We start from the raw sequence: 20,055 nt of genomic DNA, 5'->3' as shown, positions 1-20,055 counted from the left end.
CACTGATTCCCTGTGGCAGGACAGCAGCACGACGTCACCGAGCGCCAGGAGGCGACGCCCCGCGATCTCCAGCGCTTTCCGTCCCTCCCCTGCCCGGCCCGGCCCAGCTCCGCGTCCCGGCGCGACCCCTCCCTGCCCGCGCCGCCCGACCGCGGCTCCGGCCAATCCCGCCGGGGCTGCTACAGCCGCCCGCCAATCAGAGCGCTTCGCCGCCCCTGCCTCCCGCCCCCGGCGCGGCGGCGCACCAATGACACGCGAGGAGACAAACCCCCATTGAGGGTCGGTTGAGCCGCCGCTCCCGGCTGCCCGCCTCGCCCCGAGCCGCCGGGACGTCAAAGGGAGGTAGGGCCAATCGGGGGCGAGGCTCCGTGCGCCGCGGCCAATGGGAGCGCGGCTGGCGTTGCGGCCCCGCCCCTCGCTCCCCCGCCGGCGGCGCGGCCGGCGCTCCCCCTTCCTCCCTCTCCTTCCCTCTCGCAGCAATGGCGGCGACGGAGCAGGAGCAGTTCTACGCCCTCCTCGGCAACCTGCTCAGCCCGGACAATGCGGTCCGCAAGCAGGCCGAGGTAACAGGGCCGCCGCGTCAGCAGCCGCCGAGACGGCCTGTCAGACCCGCCGGGCCTCGTCGGAGGGCGGGAGGGAGGGAGGAAGGGAGGGGGGCAGGGAGGCGGCGGGGCCGGCCGAGCCCCACGTGTGAGCAGCGGCACCAGCTGCTGCCCGGGCGGCTCGGGCCTTGCCCCGGCCGGGGCGGCGGGGCCGGGCGGTGGTGACCGTTTTGCCTGGCGGGCGCCGGGCCCGCGCCGGCCCTTGGCCCGTGAGGGCGCGAAGGGTCCCGTTACTCCCCTCGGCGCCCGCCCCGGCGTGTCCGGCGCCGCTCTCGCCCCTCGCCCGCCTCGAGCCCGCCCCGCCCGCGGCCCGTGTGGGACCGTCGCCAGGGGCTGCTTGTCCCCGTTGCCCATGGCTGGTTCCGCCTGAGCCGCCCGGCGTGACGGAGCGCGGCCCCGGCCCCGCTGCGCAGCGGGGTCCCCGGGCCGGTGGCGGCAGCGGCGTGTGTGGGGGCCGGGAGCGGTGCCTCGGGAGCGGAGGCGGCTCCCGAAGGAGGTCAGAGCGGGTGCCTGGCGCGGTGGAAGTGCTGTTGTGTGCGCGCCCGAAGCGGCCCTCGCTGGGGCTCCGTGCCCCCGCCCCTCTGGGCCGGCAGGAGCGGGACCGAGGTCTTTCTCTCTTGCCACACAGGAGTTTGGTTTTTTAACTTTTCGGAGCGGCCCCGTGTGTGTTCAAGTGTTTCGTCAGCTAAGAAGTATTTCACCCAAAAGAAGTGTTTTCAATATGCTGAGTTGCTCTTGTTATCAGCAAAAAGTTTTCAGACATGTTGTTTCAGCTGAAATTCTTTGTGGCGGCTAAGCCACGTTAATTCTTTCTCTCTGTCATGCTTAAGGCTCCATTGTCAAGCCTGGTGGGGAATCTCTCCCGTTGAATTAAATACCAGCGTCTAGGTTTAGCATGAATTCCCGCTGCATGGCTGCATCGGGTCTTTTATCGCTCTCATCACTCCAGCGGTCAGCAGAGTTCAGCGCATTGTTTGGTGAAGAATAAAAAGCATTATTCCTGATGCTGCAGCGAAAATTCCTCAAATATGAATCCAGAGTGAGAAGGAGGCGAGACATACATTTTTAGAAAGCTAGTGAAGTTCAGTATTGATAACTGCACTTTCTAGAGAGTCAGCAAGAATTATTCCCACATTCCTGAACATAGAGCTGCAATGGAAGCCATTCTCTGGCAGCTGAATTTCTTTCTCTTCTCAACTGCCTACATATAACCTAAAAACATTTCTATAAAAAATTGCACTTTTTTGGAATTGTAACAAAGAAAGTTCGTTGTGCACCTGTGTCACAATGCCTGTGAAATAAAACATTGGGTAAGAACTTTAAAGCTTAGATTCTTAAAACTGGTATATTTTGTCAGAAACTTGCTTGAAACTGAGTTGGAGTTCTTTTTAATCTTCATAAGTATGTATTTATTTATTACATATACACTATGGTCAATCAGAATAAGAAACCCTAATTGGCATGATAGAAACCAAGTTTTTCAAGTCTGTTAGTTTCTTATAAAAATACAAGGAGTAGTATAACTTTTTACTCATTTATCTGCACTGAATTTGTCATTAGTTTCTGAATATTTCCAAGGTGTGCTGCAAACTATTTTATGGTTTAGGATCATTCAGAGTGGAAGGGTCCTTAGGTCTGCCATGCTCAAAGCAGTGTCAGCTATCAGGTCAGATCAGGTCACTGGGGGCTTTGTCCTGCTGACTCTTGAAAACCTCTAAGAATGGAGACTGCACAAGCTCTTTGAGTTACTCACTCCTGCTTGACTTGTCCTCATTAGGACAGAGAGATCTGGGCCTTCCAGCCTGAACCTCTTTTTTTCAATTTATGCCTGTTGTCTCTCATTTTTCCACCATGCATGGCTGTGAAGAACCCCACTTAGTCTTCGTGGTGGGTTAATGAACTTCGACCTAGAAACACAAATCTGTCTCTCTACAGTGTAGCTAGACTGACTTAAGTTGTATATTCCTTTAAGTAATTTTTTTTATAAAAGTATTGCATAACTGTTAAAATATTTGCTTCCTAAAATCATACAGAACTCATACTTGGTTTTAAACATTGGCATAGTCCAGTCAGTTTTTCAAAGTGTACTTACTGTTGGAAGGTAATATTGAATACATAAAGGATTCAAATAACTGCAGATAAATTGAATAGCAGATTTTCATTTGTATCTAGTGAAAACCAGTCAGAATGAGAAATGGATAGACAGGGAACTAAGCAGACTAAGCAGGTTATTTCAAATAGAAATTCATTGAAATGAGAATGAGGGGTGTTCAGCTGAAGACTGAAATTAATAGAGATGTAGTCATATCCTGTTTGGGAGGATTGTAGTGAAAGATGTTAAAAAAAAAAGGGTGAGGAAGAAAGCCTGGTAACTCCTAACTTAATAGATGTGTATGAATTTATATGTGTATAGTCTGCTCTTGTGAGACCCTGCTGGAGTACTGTGTCTACCTCTGTGGTCCCTAACACAAGAAGGATATGGGCCTGTTGGAGTGGGTCCAGAGGAGGGTCATAAAGATGGTCAGAGGATCTGAACAGCTCTCCTGTGAAAGGCAGGCTGAGCCAGTTGGAGGTTGTTGAGCCTGGAGAAGACTGGAGGCACCTTAGAGCAGCCTTCAAGTACCTAAAGGAGGCCTGCAAGAAAGGTGGAGAGGAGCTTTTACAAGGGCATGCAGTGATAGGACAAGGGGCAATGGCTTTAAACTTGAGGAGGGCAGGTTTAGATTAGATAAATGGAATAAATTCTTTACTGTGAGGGTGTTGAGGCACTGGACCAGGCTGCCCAGAAAAGCTGTAATGCCCCATTCTTGGAAGTATTTAAGTCTAAGTTGGCAGGGGCTTTGAGTAACCTGGCCTAGTGGAAGGTATCCCTGCCCATGGCAGAGGGTTTGGAACTAGATGGTCTTTAATGTCCCTTCCAGCCCAAAACAGTTTGTGATTATGCGTATGAGCTAGCATGCTCATAACTTAACCTGACTAGTTGGCTGAAATCTGGTTGGTTTCTTTTACCATCCATCCTGGGGTGTTGTCTGTTGACTATAAAAACCTGTCTTCTTACTTGTGTGTCTGTCTTCTAATAGAGAAACTTTTATTTACTTTGTTTTGGTGATTTTATGCTCTTTTTTAAAATGCATTTCTCAGGTTTGGGAGAACATGAGTAGTAAGTGTAGAGGATAGATACTTTCTTGCACTTGTTCTGAAAGTTGGTCATAGTGTGTGAGAAATTTGTACTTCTGTATAAGATAACTGGGGAACTAATTGTAAACTTAAACAATACAGTGAGATGTAACTGGATCCAGCTACATAGTTAGAGTGTAGGCAAGACTGGTAGTAAGATGGGTAGGGCCAGCAAAGTCTCCCACCAGCCCAGAGGGAAGGTTCTGTGTTTGGCCATGTACTCCTTGTGCCCCTTGGCTTTAGCATCCTCTGAATCCAGTTTACAGAATTGACAGAGTTATACCATTGAGCAACTGCTTAGGTTGCTGCCATTTTTAGTGAGTTAAACAACTCAAAATAGAATTTTATGGTTATCAGAATTGACATGAGAGAAGCCAGCTTTTACTGTGCTTCAGTTGTCTGTGAAAGCATAACAAGTCTGTGCTGGGCCTGGGTTTAGGGAACCTTTGTGTCTCTGTGTTAGTTTTTGGATTTGTAGATAATAGTGCAGTATAAATATATGCATTCATGGAAGAGGTTAACCTGAGAAAGATTTTCTATTCTGACCCTAAACCTCGTTTAATTTTGCAGTCTCCATGAAATGATTAGATTAAGTGCAGGGATTCATTGGGGATTCAGAGTCTCATTGACTGTGAGTGTATGTTGGCAACTAGAGAGAATATGAAATGTGGATTCACTTTGTGAAGAAGGCCTACTAGGAAGCAGGTACAGAAAGGGAGGAAGATGATGTCTAATATTAAATGCAAAACTGCTTAATTGACGATAGCAGGTATCCTGTCAGGGTGTGTAAGAGTTTGTTAAGAGTACTGGAAGGAGCTACTGCAGAGTTGGAAATAGGAAGTAGGCAGGCAGAGAACTGATACAAATAAACCTGAGCTTTGCAGAATTGGCTCATTCCTTGAGTTCAGAATGGGATAATGAATGTTGGAAAGGGTGAAGTAATTAATCATCAAGACTGTCAACAAAAAGTAACTCGTAGTTACTAAGTATAGAACTATTTCCAGGTTTGATATATTTAAAAAAAAACATTGTTTCAAAATGTACTCATATACCATGTTTTGGTTAGCAAAAGTTGTTTTGCTGTATTTTCACTCAAGCTTCTAAGTAACAATATACTTTAAAAAGGAGACTTGTATAAAATGCATGCCAGGAGCATGTAAGACAATGTAACTGAACTTGTTAAACTTCTCATTTTGTTTAGAGAGTTTTCCTAAGGAGACTAAATAGCTTCTCTTTCTGAAATTCAGGCAGGAGTTTGAAAATAAGACATTCTTATTCAGAATGTATGGTTGAGACACGTGGCTGCCACATAACATCGTAAAAGTTTTAAAAAGGTTCAAAACCAGAACCGATTCAATTTTTGGACTATACAGTAGTCTGTGATTATTAGCCTGTTGGTCACAGCTCGGTCTCAGGCTTCCAAAGTTCTTAATTCTTTGATATGATAAAAGCCATGATGGATTCCCAGTAGGAGATGTTTGGTGTATGTTGTATTTCTACGAGTTTATGTTCTATTTGTATTTTGTAATTAATCTCCTATGTGGCCATGCATATGTAGATCATTCCAATATAGTAGATCTTTCCAGATAACTAAGATTTTACTCATAATTTTAAAATAGGTCATACATTTTTATTTTGATATGTTTCGTTTCTTTTTTCTGCTACGTTATTTTTTTTTAATTGGGTGGATACTGATGTTGTTTTAAAAGGAGAGTCAATTCATACTAATGCTTAACACATGCTTTCTAATAAATGTTTACAATAAGCTGCATCTCTTTTTGTGCAGGAGACCTACGAGACTATTCCAGGCCCATCAAAGATCACTTACCTCCTGCAGGCAATCAGGAACAATGCTACTCCCGAGGAGGTATGGCTCAATAACCTTGGATTTGTGCAGATTTTCAAGGGGACTTGGAGAAGAGGGGAAGAAATCAGTGCTGATTTTGGGATAAATGAACAAGTTTGGTGTTAACTGAAGCATCTTAATTTACTGCTCATTTGTAGAGGGATCACTCTTCTTTTTGTCTTGATTGTTGCATGTCCATTTCACTAGCTGACACTTTGTGGTGCAGGATATTTAGTTTCAGGAATAGTTTTTTCATAAGCAACTGCTTGAGTCTACATTGTTTTCTGTTGTGTGCTTTGCTCAATGAGTGTTATTTTCCATTAAATGTATAACTAGTAGGTGACTTACTGTCATGTTTGTTTCTTCAAGTTACAGTTGAGAAGTGATTTCTACTTGGAGTCCCATGCCTAAACATACTAAACTTGTGTGTTGCCTGAAACTTAGAGTGCTTCTTAAGTCATCTGGCAGTATTATGGAACGAGTGGAGAGTAGTCTAAATATTATACATTTTTTTTTAATCTGGGCATAAAGGGTGCCTTTTAGTTACTCCTTAGTTTTGTAAGGTTCACAACTTTAGCAATCAGTTAAAGTACTGACTGGTAAAACTATTATTCACTCGGATATGCAAAGCAAAGAACTACTAAACTTTCAAGATATTGCAAATTTTAGAGTCACCTAAACAATTTCTGAACAATATTATAAGAGCATAAGTGTGCTTTTTCTCTATGAATAACAGTCTCTTCTGGCAGACTGTATTCAATTTAGAGTTAGTTGCCATGTGTGCTTTTTAATGCTAAGAATCAGTTTACCCATATTGATGCTTATCGATCTACAATGTTGTGTTCTTCTGACAGACTCCTTCAATATTATACTAGCGACTGGTATCTAGTTTTCCTTTTTGCTCCTTTGAAATGTTTCAAATGATAAACAACTGTAGAGCAGTGTTACTACAAAGTATAAATAAATACTTGTTTCATGTGTTTGCTGATTTTATTCCCTTTACATCAGCTAAGGAAATAGCCCAGTGTAAAACTTAAAGATCTTGCCAATGACTTGGATTCTGACTTGCAAAGTACAAAAAAACCTTTTCACCTATAGAAGTTACTCTTGCCAAAGACATCAAAGGCTAACATGTGTAGAATATCTTGACATTTAACTTTACCAATGGATTACTCAAAGAAAGATTTAAATGTTACTCTTACCCTAAGTAAGCATTAGGTGCTGGACTCAAAAAATCCTGATTAATAAAACCTACAACCTCTTCCCTGTAAATCCAACTACTTAGTAGCCTAATTAGAGCCTAAGTGAAGTAATCCCCATACTCAATCTAAATGCTGCATATAAACACTACATATGCTGGGAAGCATTCTGTGCATATTTAATTGTGGTGCTGGTATCAGCAGGTAGTTTCTGCATGTGTTTTATCGAGATCCAAATGCTGAGCAGAGTATTGCATGTCACCAGTGGATAGAACTTTGGGCCTGGTATGTGTTCTCTGAGCACATTGAATTGGTGGTACTGGTGCCACCAAACACAGGATGCTGGAAGGAGCTTCAGAACTTTAAACATGCCTTGTCCAGGCTATGTGGAAGCTGGGTTCAGATCCCTCTTCATCTTGAAGCCTTTGTATTGCTTTACCTCTTTGCAGGAAAACTAGGATGAAGCAAATACCCCATCCTGTTTGCATGAGTTGGGTGTCTGTGTTGTAGAGAGTACAAGACTTGTAAGACTGTTCAGACAGCAGTTGGGGAAGTCCTGCCTCTGCAGCCCAGTAGTTTTGGCATTTAAATGGACAAACATGGATGCTGATTGTGCTCCCAAGTGCCTCTTGTATTTAACATAGAAAACACCATTAAGCTAGATTTGGAATAACTCTTTTAACTAACTGTGTAACATGTTTTCTCTTAACCAGATGCCTAAACTATGGAAATATTCACCTCTTTCCTCTGCTCTTATTTCATACTTTCCTAATAGCAAAGTAACGCTGTTCACAGAAGTGAGGGAAGCATCTGAGTTAGCAGTTAGAACACTGCTGTGCCGGGTGATGTGCAAGTTTGTACACCTCAGTCTGAGGAGGGGCTTGTCCTTACTTCCTGCACTTGTAGTCTCACTGTTATGAAATTAAGAGTACTCTCTATGCAACTGCATTTTAAAGGGCTGTGCAGAAAGATTATATATATTCACAGTTGATTTATTTTATTTGTAGGACTTAAATATTTTAGACTGTTACTTTGCAGTTTTGATTTACCACATAGATCTTTGAGAGGAGCAGAAGTTCTGCATTTTCCCCTTAATTTGTTTTTTTCTTGGTTAACTCTGGATTGGCAGGTTTTGATTGTTCCTAGTTTACAGATGACTAGTAATATAACAAATGCTCTGTAAAACTGTTTCTGTTGTACTCACAGCCTTCTTGGAGGGCCCTGACCTCTCCCAAATCTCTGCCGCTATTGTCACATGAAGGGAAGCATTTCTCAGTTTGAAGATCGCTGTTGTGGACAGCTCCCTGTTTAGCCTTTGGGAAGGAAGGCAGCCCAAGGATGTACCACAGTTCTGCCTTTGGGTTGTCTGTGGATCTTGGGCACTCTGTGCTTTGAATTCCACATAGGACTAGATCTCTGAATGACAAGTCCATCTTTGAACTATGTGCTAAATGTTCTTTACTTCCATCCCTGCATGTTTTCCTCCTTGAGAACTTGAACAATAAAACAGAAGTAAAATTCAGTGTGACAGTGCTACACAAGATAGTCAGACTTTTTCTTATAAAATATGTAGGGTTATGTGGATGCTTTGAATATCAGTTGAGAGCATGGCATCCCAGATTGCTGTCATAATTCTGCTGCTGTCCTGCTCAGCAAATTGATTTAATTTTCTTCTTATGCTTTATTTCCCTCACTCCTAAAATACTAAAACATTTTTAACACACTATAAATTCTACTAATCAGAAGCAGTATGTTGAAATTTTAGTATTATGACTACTTTTTAATATGACTACTTATATTAATATAACTTTAACACTTTAGTTGTATGTGAGCATCTCAGTAATTTAGACATGCAGAAGACCCAATGCTGGGAAAAAATGTGCTCTCTTTATGCTTCATTGGTAACTGCAATTCCTTCTTTGGGGATGTATGCTTTATATTGTTCCTCTCCTCATTAAAAGCTATTGCTACTAAATTGCAGAATATTAAAATGCTTTATGTTTAAGTACATATTTTGAAATACTTAAACATAAAAGAACCTTTGTGGTGTGTGAAAAATACATATATTCTTTCTTAGAGTAGGGGAAAGAGCCCTGGAAGTGCCATTAATTCAGCCATGTTTGTAATAATTAAATTGACAGTAATAGTTTTCCTATATTAGTAAGTATCTGCTGAGGAAAATATGCCATTTTTATTATTAGAAGTCAGTAACTCATTTGTCATTCCTTAAAGCACTTGAACTTGCTTTGGGGATTTTGGAGATTGTTTTTTTCTTAAGCTAGTAACTATAACCAGGAGATAATTCGTGTAGTGCTGGTCTTGTGTCTTTCTGCATGCCTTACTACTTGTGTTTTTACTTTGCAATCAGGCTGTTTATCAGTCTTGTAATATTTTAAATTCTTCAGAGTTGGAAATTCTTATCCTTGTTTTCATAAAGCATGTATTCACCTCTGTTCCCTGTCTGTCCACCTGTTAGTACTTCATGAAAGAACATAATATAATGCGAGTTCAGTCATTATCAGGTGTCAGGAAATCCTCACTGAAACATGATGCCTTGAGTAAGGGAAGACAACACCAGAGTTTGTGCCCTGTTTAGTCCCACTGAACGTGCTCCCCACTCAAGGCACTTCTATGTAAGTTTACCATCCTAATGAGGAAAAATTTAATCTTTCCCAGTATTGGTGCTCCACAGGATGGGAGAAAGAAAAATATCATTATATTTTGGTACCATGAAAGTTTTTGGACACATTGTTAGGCAGTGGAGGAAGAACATCCTTCTGAACTCACATTCCCCTATGACAGTATTGCTAGAGAATCTTGGCTTTTGATGGGAACTACAGCACAGGTGGGCACTGTGACTGTTCACCTGCTGCCTTCCTTACATGTGCTAGGGAAGAGCTAATCCTACATATGTGGTGCCCTTAGTCCCCACTGGAGATGGTGAGGAGGAGATATGGAATGATAAAGAACTGGGTCCAGTTCTAGTCCTTTCCTTCTGCTGGTACGGAGACACTTTGTGTGCAGTACTCTTTAGCTGTACAGAAGAGAGCTGGGTGGATTATAAAAAGACACAGTGAGTCTGGAGACTGCAGAACATAAGAGTAGTATCTTGGGTGCTGTTTTAGAAATACCTGATATTTACAGGGTGTGTTAGAAGTTGACACTTTGCCGCAGTTTGTGTTTCCCATCTATAGGTTATGTAATAGTAACATTACTGAGAAATCGGAATTGATTACTTTTGCTGCTCATTGGAGAGTTTTGAATTTCAAAGGCTTATAAATGAAACTGTTTGTCATTCATGTGCACATTAAATAAGAATATCTTAGGAAAAAATTGAGTTTGGATTATTTTTTGTGAGAATTTAGCACACCTAAGGTTTTGTTACGTGTGTTAAACTTTAGAAGTTTGGATGGTGATTTTTAATTACTGTGTGTCCTTACACACCAGTTGGTGAACATTCTAGTAAGTTATTCAGAGAGCTTCATGTGTCTTTTTGCCTTTACTGGATGTGTTGCTCTATTAATTTTGAATTATTGTATTTTTTGCTTCTAGTTCTTGTACAATTGTAAATGAACATGGATATAGTAGTGATACTGTTGTAAAATAGGTGTACGCATACAAGATACAAGATTGTAATATGTGATTTTGAGGTTCCTATGCGTAAGGTCAAGTTTAAAGAAAAAAGTTTCATCATAAGCCTGCAAAACACTGAAAGCTTTGTTTTGACCTGGATTTGGGTTTAGTTGTTTGAGAATGTGAAGGAGGGTTTACAGGTTAATTATCTGACAAAATTGCCCCAATAAGTCACTTTTCACCAGAAGAACCTGTCTGGATGATAATGACTTCATTAGGCCATTTAAAATAGAAAGAATTCATGCTTTAAAGATCTTTCAATAGCACAGCTAAGTTCTTAACTTGCCACTTTCTGAGGTTCAGCTATAGAAAAAACCTGAATACCTCAGTACTGTCATTATTTCTTTGAAGGGCTGTAATTGTCAGAAACATGGTTGTAAGGTGATGATTCTTTACTATGGTTTTTTTCACTATCATAATTGTCATCTGTAGCTTGAGAGGTATTCTATTCACCAAAGAAGTCTACACAAGGGAAGTGTCATGTGGGAGCATGATGTGGATGTTCCCTTGTTAGGAGCATGATGATCATGTCAAACACTTTAACACACACACACACTTCTCCCTAACAGGCTCGGCAAATGGCAGCTGTCCTTCTGCGCCGCCTGTTGTCATCTGCATTTGAAGAAGTTTATCCAGCTCTGTCACCTGAGGATCAGACGTCAGTCAAGAGTGAATTGCTACTCTTTATCCAGTTAGAAGGGCAGTCCACTATGAGGAAGAAAATATGTGACATAGTCGCTGAATTGGCCAGGAATTTAATAGGTACTTTATTTATATAAGTTGATACTGTAGTAAAATGTTTATGTATTGATAGTATTTGTATCTCTGCTTAGACTTTTGCACATGATGTGCTAACTAATTCCATGGCTTATAATAGAACCTAATGTTTGTTTACACTATCCTTGACCAGATGAAAATAAGATTCTTAAACTCTGCTTTTTAAATTGCTCAAGTTTAGGTGAGATTGTATAAATCCAGTTTTGTGTAAATTGTCATGAATTATGCTGAGCATTGCATCAGTTTCTTTTTTTGAGTGTTGCCATATAGCAGTAAACAGAGATCACCTTCTGTTATGGAGTGTTTTTAGATTAAACATTTCACAATATTTTACATTGTGACTTAGGCACGTCTTCAGATCAGGGAGTCAGTGATGACTGGTTTTCCTGCCCCACTGATATCTCACCATTCTGAAGTTTGCTTATCCTAAAACTTTGTTGTGTTTAATGTAGATGAAGATGGCAACAACCAGTGGCCAGAAGTTCTGAAATTCTTATTTGACTCTGTCAGCTCTCAGAATGTGGGACTGCGTGAGGCTGCTCTACATATTTTCTGGTAAGCTACATTTTTGTAGGATAGCTTAATCATGTCTGAAAATGAAAGAAAAACTGTCACAATGTAATTAACTAGCAATCATATTTATTTAATTTATTTTCTTGTATTGTGGCTTACTTAACTCAAATGTATACAGTTACAATCTGTAACTTAAACAATTGATAAGTTTGAAATACTAGTTTAACCTTAACTTTTGTCAATTTTTATTAATGTTTTGGTCTTATCCTTAGGAATTTTCCTGGGATTTTTGGGAATCAACAGCAGCACTATTTGGATGTCATTAAGAGAATGCTGGTTCAGTGTATGCAAGATCAGGAACATCCCTCAGTAAGACCTTTATGTTCTTTGGGGATTTTAGTATATTCTGTGCATAGAAACTCAGTGCAGTAGTCTCAAACATAAAGGTTAAACCATAGATTTCAACCAGAGAATTGCATTACCTGAAAATGATGCACATACAGAGTTTTGACTGTGCCTGCTGCAAACCAAAGGCTCAGACCCTTTTGTGGCCCTAAAGCTGAATGGCTGCTCATATCTGCATTGTTTAGGCCCAGATTCTTCCCTAGTTATGCTTGGAGAAACCCAGTTGCAGTGGCCCCAGGCAGATGGCGTTTTAGCCAGCAGCATTGAGGGATCAGAAGCTCCATGTTAAATTCTCTTTCTGGCCTTTGTGTTTAACAGTGTGAGTCTGTCATCTTTCTACATACAGTATCTGTATATAGATGGTACATGGTATGTCTCAAAATTCTGAATATGCAACAACTCCTTGAACTGTTTGTGCATGTTTTGCTCTAATGGTGTGTAAGCAAGCCTTGCTTTTCTGGAAGGCTTCAGATTAATTGATTTGTGCAGAGAATTGTACTTTGAAAATGTTTCTCTTGTTATGGAAAATGCTGGGCAAGGATAGGAAACCCTGCTGTGCTGTATGGGTTCAGTTTGCTGCTCCCCCAAGGATTACTTTTTCTGACCTTTGAAAGTCGACTGAATAACATTTTCTAAAGTACCACAAGTCATGCCTTTAAAGAGGAATGTCTTAAACTCTTAGCTCACACTTCTTGAAAAATGAGACTGACACTTGCATGCACATTTGAAGTTTTGATAGAAGTTGAAAACAATAGGATTTTTCCCTCTTTTCTTTCATTAAATGAAAACCACCAAAACAAAAAGCAAAACTAGGGACTACTTGCCACCTCATATGATAAACTTCTTGTAGACAATGTAGATGCTGAAGGCCTTCATTATCACTTTACCTTAATTTGAAGTAAAATTTAAAATCCCATGTTAAAACTAACAGAGGCATGTGTCAGTACTAGTTTCCCACATTTATTTCTTCAATCATGTCTTTTAGATCAAGACTTTGTCTGCTAGAGCTGCAGCTGCATTTGTGCTTGCTAATGAGCTCAATGCTCCCCTTCTTAAACATTTTGCAGACTTGCTACCTGGAATCTTGCAGGTAAGAAACCAAACAAGTTACTCTTACTCTGCCATTACTGGTATTGACTATATACAAATGTAAGTTATTGGTCTGCGAATCCATGAATTTTTACTGAGACCTGATTTAACTGACCCTTTAGCCAGACAGCAGTTGCCAGCAAGATGAAGTGGAGACTAATAAGGAATTTTGCAAATAGAGGATATTTGATAGGGTTTTAAGGAAAATAGCTCAGTGCTGATCAACTTACACAGTGTTACAGAGATAAATGAGTTAAAATTCTTTGTAAGGTATATAGGTCAAAATCATACAGCTTTTAAATTAACTATGATATTGAAATACAAATATGGGCTACCCTGAGATTTGAAGTAATCTGTAATTGGGGAATTCATGGACTTGTGATATCCTGTATCTCTTCAGTTTAAAGGAAAGCATCGAATTATTCTGAACATAGATGCTCAGACTGAGAGCAAAAGTCTGTAGAAATGATCTTTATTGTCTGATAAATTAGGAAATTGTAAATAAAATGCCATTTTAAGCTTCATGTAATTTCTGAGGCTGGATTAGATCTCTTGGATGGATGAATTTGAGCAGAAGTTGAAGTTCTAGTGTAAGGTTATCTACATTTGCAGAGAAGCCTATTGTAAACTAAACCAGAGACAGAAATGGCTTGACTGAAGGATGAAAAATTCACAGTACACTTCCCTTTCTATATCAAGAAACAGTGGAAGCACTAAGTACCCATGATAATGCAGGAAGTGAACTTCTGGTGATTTTAAATTAGGCTAAATTTACATTAAAGACAGACTTCTCAGTACAGTCAGAACAGCAGGTTCTTGTTGACAGTGTGAGGTGTAAACTGCGTGTGCTTTGTAGCAAGCTGAAGAAAAATTTTGCCAAATCTACTGGCATCTGCAACTGATGAAATTCTGCTTGATCTTAAATGCCAGCTGAGAGGAATTTATCCAAATCATCTGAACTTGAAAATGGGCTGTAGTGTGTATAAGTTTTTTGATATTGAAGTCTTTATTTGGTAGTTAGTCCCTGTACCTGCCTTTGTCAATAACATTTGTTGTTTAAAAGTTGTAACTGCCTGAGAGGACCTTGGCTACACAGTACTACAGTGTAAGTGGGAGTGAGGCAGGGTTTGGGGTGGTCTTGCCATTTGTCTTGATGTGTGGCTCTTAAATAGCGTGTGGGTTTGAGATTTTGGGCTAATAGCCCACTCTGTGTGCTATAACTTTCAATGCTACTCTTACACTATTTAGACACTGGAACAACACACGCACTTGGCTCACATTTCCAAGCTTTCTTTTTTGCTAATACAAAGTGCAGAGCTGTGCTATGAAATCTGTCTTTTTAAATACTTACTGCAAGAAGAACTAGATTTTCAGGCTGTGGTAACACAAGATGGATATGAAGATCCGAGTTTATAAATAGGAATGTGTTAGAATAGTGGTGAGTGACCTTTGGAGACAGTTGGATGCTTTTTTTGTTGCTGTTGAAATTAATTTTGTTGAAACACTGACGCGGTAAAAAAGCTAAAAATAAAATTCTGACTTGGCATATCAGTTCTTTCAGTACAAGATCTATAATGGTTATGCTGGAAGTTGGACTTTCAAAACTGACAGTTGAAACTTTTACCCAAGGCTTTCTGTTGCAAAGGGAGGTAAAAGCAGATAGAACTTCACTGACTTCTTGGACATTGTTTGATACTATAGAAAAGTATTTTTGCCTTTTAGGCCTCACTTTTCACTTTGAGCTGCTTTCTTCAGAAAACCATTCTTTAAAAAACTGTCACAGTTGAAGTTAATATTAAATACAGTTTTGCAGAAAATTCCAGTAAATATTACATTGTCCTTTGAGAGATTCAGAGGGTGTTGTAGCTATTAGACCAAAAGGCTTTAACCGTGACAGATTTTTTTTTTCCGGATTTTTCCCCAACATTTCTGGTGCTAGAAGATGATGCTTCTGTTTTGAAAGTGTGGGTTATATAAGTGCCATTAACAAAAATGTTGAATTATAGACTTAAATATTAAAAATTATTTAGTTTCTCAGTTCAAAAAATGTTTGAACATTAGGAAGACATAAAATACTTTGCTAATGAAAATTCCTTTCAAAATCTCAGAAATGAGTGTAAAGACTTTTTTCTTTGGAGCTTTGTTTCCTTCTGAATTCTAACACCGTTGAGTAACAGTGCTCTGGTTTGGCACTAAAATATCACCCTGATCAGTTAAAAGTAAGTTTTAAATTACTTTTCAGATTGTGGATATGGGTTAGGAAAGATAGTTGCAAAAAGCTTGATTTCTTTCTCTGTTTTCCATGTCTGTGACTGAAAGCTGAAAGGTCTGCTTTAATTTGGTGGCTCTGGAGGGATGTCTGGAAAAAACCTCTTTAATCTTGTGGTTCCTGGTGTTTATAAGCATAAACTATTCAAAACTTTTCTCACGGAACAGGCAAAAGGGAAGTTAGGCTCATTTTCCTTCTTTCAGGCCAAGTTACTTCCTTTTCAATGGATTTTAAAGTTGTCAGAACCCAGTGTTTTTGCATGTTGGAGCCTCTGATGTGTGACCTTAATTCTTTCTGATTGTCTGCACTGTTAGAACTGAACATTGTGAGGCATAACTTAATAGTAGAAAACTTGTAGTTTTTGGATGCTGCATAGTATCCTGTTATGGGTTTATGCACACAGGTCACCATAGCAGGGTCTGACTCTGGGATCCTGCTGAAAGTTGGAGTGAAGGCTTCTGATTAATTGTATTCTGTTAGTTCTCAGGTTACAGCTTGAGCTGGTGCCTCCAGAGAGGGACCCCTACCCCAATTCATGTCTCTCAATTGTACATGTGTTGCTGATGGCCCAGTCCCCAGCCACTTACTTCTGGTTGGTGGTCTCTTGATTTCTCACTGGTTTTTTCACTGTTGCAGGACTGATCTTCTGATGAAGTTACTTCATTCTCTTGGAATTGTCTGCTTGATTCTTATCTTCTTCATTCAGCTTGTATCTGCTGGAATCAGCTAGTTCATTGTTAGAAGCATTAGTTTTAACAAAAAGTTTACTCTGGTCAGTTCTTGTGGCCTCAGGCTTTGGCTGCTTAGCTACTAATACTAAATGAGACTGTTCAGCGAAACAAAAATACAATTAATGAAATTTCTTCTATAACACTGGTCCTCTTCATAATGTTGTTTGTTTTTGTTTAATCTTATCTTCATCTTATCTTTCTATAGGCTCTAAATGATTCCTGCTACCAAAATGATGATTCTGTTCTGAAATCCCTTGTAGAAATTGCAGATTCTGTCCCCAAGTATTTACGACCACATTTAGAAGCTACTTTGCAGCTAACTCTGAAGGTAAAGCTAGGAATGTTTTTTAAGAATCACTTTTTCCACCCCAAAACCTCTGTTCTAACTATTTGCTCTAATCTTTTGGATTGTAGTTGTGTGCAGATGCCAGTCTCAGTAACATGCAGCGTCAGTTGGCACTTGAAGTAATTGTGGCCTTGTCAGAAACTGCTGCTGCTATGCTGAGGAGGCATACAAATATTATTGCACAAGCCAGTAAGTATTTTCCCCATTTTCTTTGTTGAAACAGTCTTCTTTTACAGTATTAAGTTGACTTTGCTGTTGGTCAGTGGCAAAACCATATCTAACTGAGAGTTTGCTGGTGCTCATAACTTAAGAAAACTCAATTCAGTGTTACCTAACGGAATAACCCCCTTCCTATTATGACTCTTCATAAATTAATTTGTGCCTATGCAGCCCCAAAAATTTTGAATAAAAATACAGTGGGCTCTTATTAGATGTTTCCAAGGAAAACTCTACTTGCATGCTTTTCAGCTGGCTTTGGAAAATTTTACTGTAGCAAAAAACCAGCATTTAGTCGTGAAGTTCTACATTTGGAGTTTGTTATGTAGGCCAGTTACATGTGGGGCTGGCAAGTCAAGACTGAAGGAATTCAGGATGCATGTTGAGCATCAGTGGTGAGTTAAAGCTGTGAATTAAAAAATAAGATGCTGGTATAAATACATAATCTAATTAGTCTATTTAACATGCGGATGGTAAAGTCTTTGAAGAGGCACTTTTAAAATCATGCATTATTATTTGAAATGCTAAAAATAAATGTCTTTTGGGCAGCTCCAGCATCAGTGCTGCTTGCACTGGTGTTTCTTTGCCTTTTAAACCTTTTCTTTGACTAGATTAGGGCCCTGGCACAGCAGTGTAGCCTGCTTTTCCCTCCCTGTCAGACTTGTGTTTGTCTAAATTCTTGTTGTTTTCTTAAACTAGCATAAAAGTAACTTTTGCTGTGTGCTCCACTCAAAAATACTACAAATTTTCTGTGTCCTCAGCATGAGGAAAGTTGTATAGATGTCACTAAAATTATGAAACTTTGTTGGAAGATGTTGCAAACTGGATCTGCTTGGCTTAAGTGTTAAAAACATTGATGAGAAGTTTTGTTTGCTAGTAGAATAGTTTTTTAAAGAAGAGGTTCTTTAGAACATATTTTGGAATCTGTAAATTTTCAGAACACTCTGTTTTTACTCCATCCTCTAGCTTGTTGGAATTATTAACACTTGACACTTGATGACCCCACATCATTACATGCTTCTTATTTGTTCAAGAGAGAAGTACCTCTTACCTCTTTAGGATGTATTCCTGTTATTTTGGGTTGCTAGTTGCTGTTTAGGAATGAAACACTTCTATTAAGATAAAGCACCATATGGGAAAGAAATGCTTCTTATTTGCAATTCATCATAAAAGTAGTCTTATTATTAATATACCATTAAGGAGAAAGACATTTATTTTGCAGAACTGGTAAAGCAGTTGTGTTCAGGGCATGATAAAAAGGTAGCAAAAAAGCACTACTTTTGCCTTGGCTTTGTATCTTAGTTTAAAAGGCTTTCTGTTTTCATTCAACTGAGAAGTTGCTAGATCACTTGATACCCATGACTAGAACTGGGACTTGGGCAAAATTGTCATCTTGTGCTGCTGTTACTGAGCACACTGCTGGTTTAGGAGTGTGTGTCCTGTGTGCCAGTTAGCTGCTCAGGAATCCACTTGGATTAAGAATTTCCTTCCTGAGCTCACAGGATTGCAGAGTTTTATTGCTCTGATAAGAAGCAGGCTTAGTGGGCTCAAGCTTAACTTGTTTGTAAAGTCTATATATTAGCAGTAATTAAATTTTGAGGGCTTGTTGGGACAATGTTGAAATTTCTATGCAAGCTCTACATTTTTTAAAAAACTCTTTGTGGAATTACACTTACTAGCAGCCACATTCACGCAAAACATCAAGAAGAAACAAGAAATTGTAGGTTCTAGATATAATAATGGCCAGAGCACGTTGGATGAGTGTGTTCTCAACCTTGTTTGTTAGTAGCAGCAAACACTGACATGACTTTTTGGAGCCACAGAGCATTATGTTAGATTATGTTTGTCTTCCATATTCCACAATCCATGTTTGTCATCTGTGTACTTATGTGTGTCTGTGTCTGAAAATCTTCTGGACTGCAGTAATTTGGTGGTTTTTGAGGTCTAATCAATGTATATAAAACTGACATGTGGGCATCATGCCAGAGGGACCATAGTGTCTGTTATCTTGATAGTACATAAGAGCCCTCTGGAGGTTTTTGTAGCCATAGGATATTTTCTATCTGAAAATACCTACCCACATCAAGCAAATTAATCCATAATTTGATCTTTTTTGATACTTGCTCTACAATGCTCTCAGTGAGCAATATTTTTTTCTGTCATAAGTTGACCAGAGGTTTCTCATCTGTGGTGGTGAGTTTGCTTAGGGTGTTGTCTGTGTATTAGATTACAATTGTGTAGGTGTATTATGAAATTCAGCAGTTGCAGTATACTTGATCAGTTCCAGTAAATCTCATTAGCAACATGAGCAGTTACTAGATGCCTACTAGTTTTTCAGGTAGGTTGCTGTAAAGGGCAGTTACCTGTGGTAGCTGTCTTCAAGATGTGTGGTAGGCTGTGCTAAAAATATTGTTAAAGGTCAAAGGTTGAGTGTTTGACTGAAACCTTTTGTTTCCAGGTCAAAGTGAGACTTTGTTGCATAAATGATACTTAATTCAAACAACTGCTCTGAATGATTGGTGTGTAGTACAGAGTAGAGAAGTGCTTAAGAGCCCCTTACTTTGCTCTGGAAGTGCAAGGTAGACTTTTCACCCCTTGTGCTTCTGAAGGGGCACAGCAGCTGGTAGACTTAGAGCAGACAAACCACTGTGCTTTTTCCTCCTGTGAGAATTGGTAAGAATAGCTGATGCTTATTGCATAGTAGTTTAATGCTGTGATAGAGATTGTGTAATAGTCTCTATAAAGACTTAGAATGAGAAGAATGGACAGTCTGCAGAGGTAGAAGAAGAAAACTGGGGGATTATAATATGCAAGATATGTTCATTCTACAAAAGAAAAATTTTGCATTAGGTGGGAAAAAGGAAATCTCAAGTTCTAAACCCTGGCTTCATTGTAAGAGAAAAGCTTTATGCTAAGCAGCCGCTGTATAAATAGACAACAAATAACAAAATTTATTATGTTAAAACTAAGGGTTCAGTAGTATTCTTTCTTAGTTAATAGTCTCTTTCATTAATAAATGTTCAAAGGATGATGTCAGAGTTTCAGTAAAATTGAGGAAGTATATCAGAGTTCTTAAGGCATATAATACTGTTTTTAACTCTTTCAAGAATATAGCCTTTATTAAGGAATTTGCTTTTTATAATTGTCATGATCTTTGAAAAAAAATTGAGTCTTGGTAAGTTATACACAAGATTTTTTTACTGTCGGTTTGAATGTTCTGGAAATACTTCTGTGGCAATCAGTTCTGGATTA

General features: G+C 39.7%; 1 protein-coding gene across 1 annotated transcript in view; it reads left to right on the top strand.

Annotated features, from left to right (window-relative positions):
- The first annotated feature begins 414 nt into the window (after nt 1–414).
- IPO5 (importin 5) overlaps nt 415–20,055 on the top strand; it is a 45,175-nt gene continuing 25,534 nt past the window's right edge. Inside the window, exons 1-8 of the mRNA XM_030960113.1 lie at nt 415–563; nt 5,566–5,646; nt 11,027–11,219; nt 11,687–11,789; nt 12,020–12,116; nt 13,138–13,242; nt 16,447–16,569; nt 16,656–16,776. Of these exons, the coding sequence (XP_030815973.1) occupies nt 480–563; nt 5,566–5,646; nt 11,027–11,219; nt 11,687–11,789; nt 12,020–12,116; nt 13,138–13,242; nt 16,447–16,569; nt 16,656–16,776 (907 nt within the window). The 5' untranslated portion in view covers nt 415–479. The remainder of the gene's footprint in view (nt 564–5,565; nt 5,647–11,026; nt 11,220–11,686; nt 11,790–12,019; nt 12,117–13,137; nt 13,243–16,446; nt 16,570–16,655; nt 16,777–20,055) is intronic.

This window comes from Camarhynchus parvulus, chromosome 1, assembly GCF_901933205.1.
Source record: "Camarhynchus parvulus chromosome 1, STF_HiC, whole genome shotgun sequence".
NCBI classification, from domain to species: Eukaryota; Metazoa; Chordata; class Aves; order Passeriformes; family Thraupidae; genus Camarhynchus; species Camarhynchus parvulus.
This window is presented reverse-complemented; position numbering and strand designations above follow the sequence as displayed.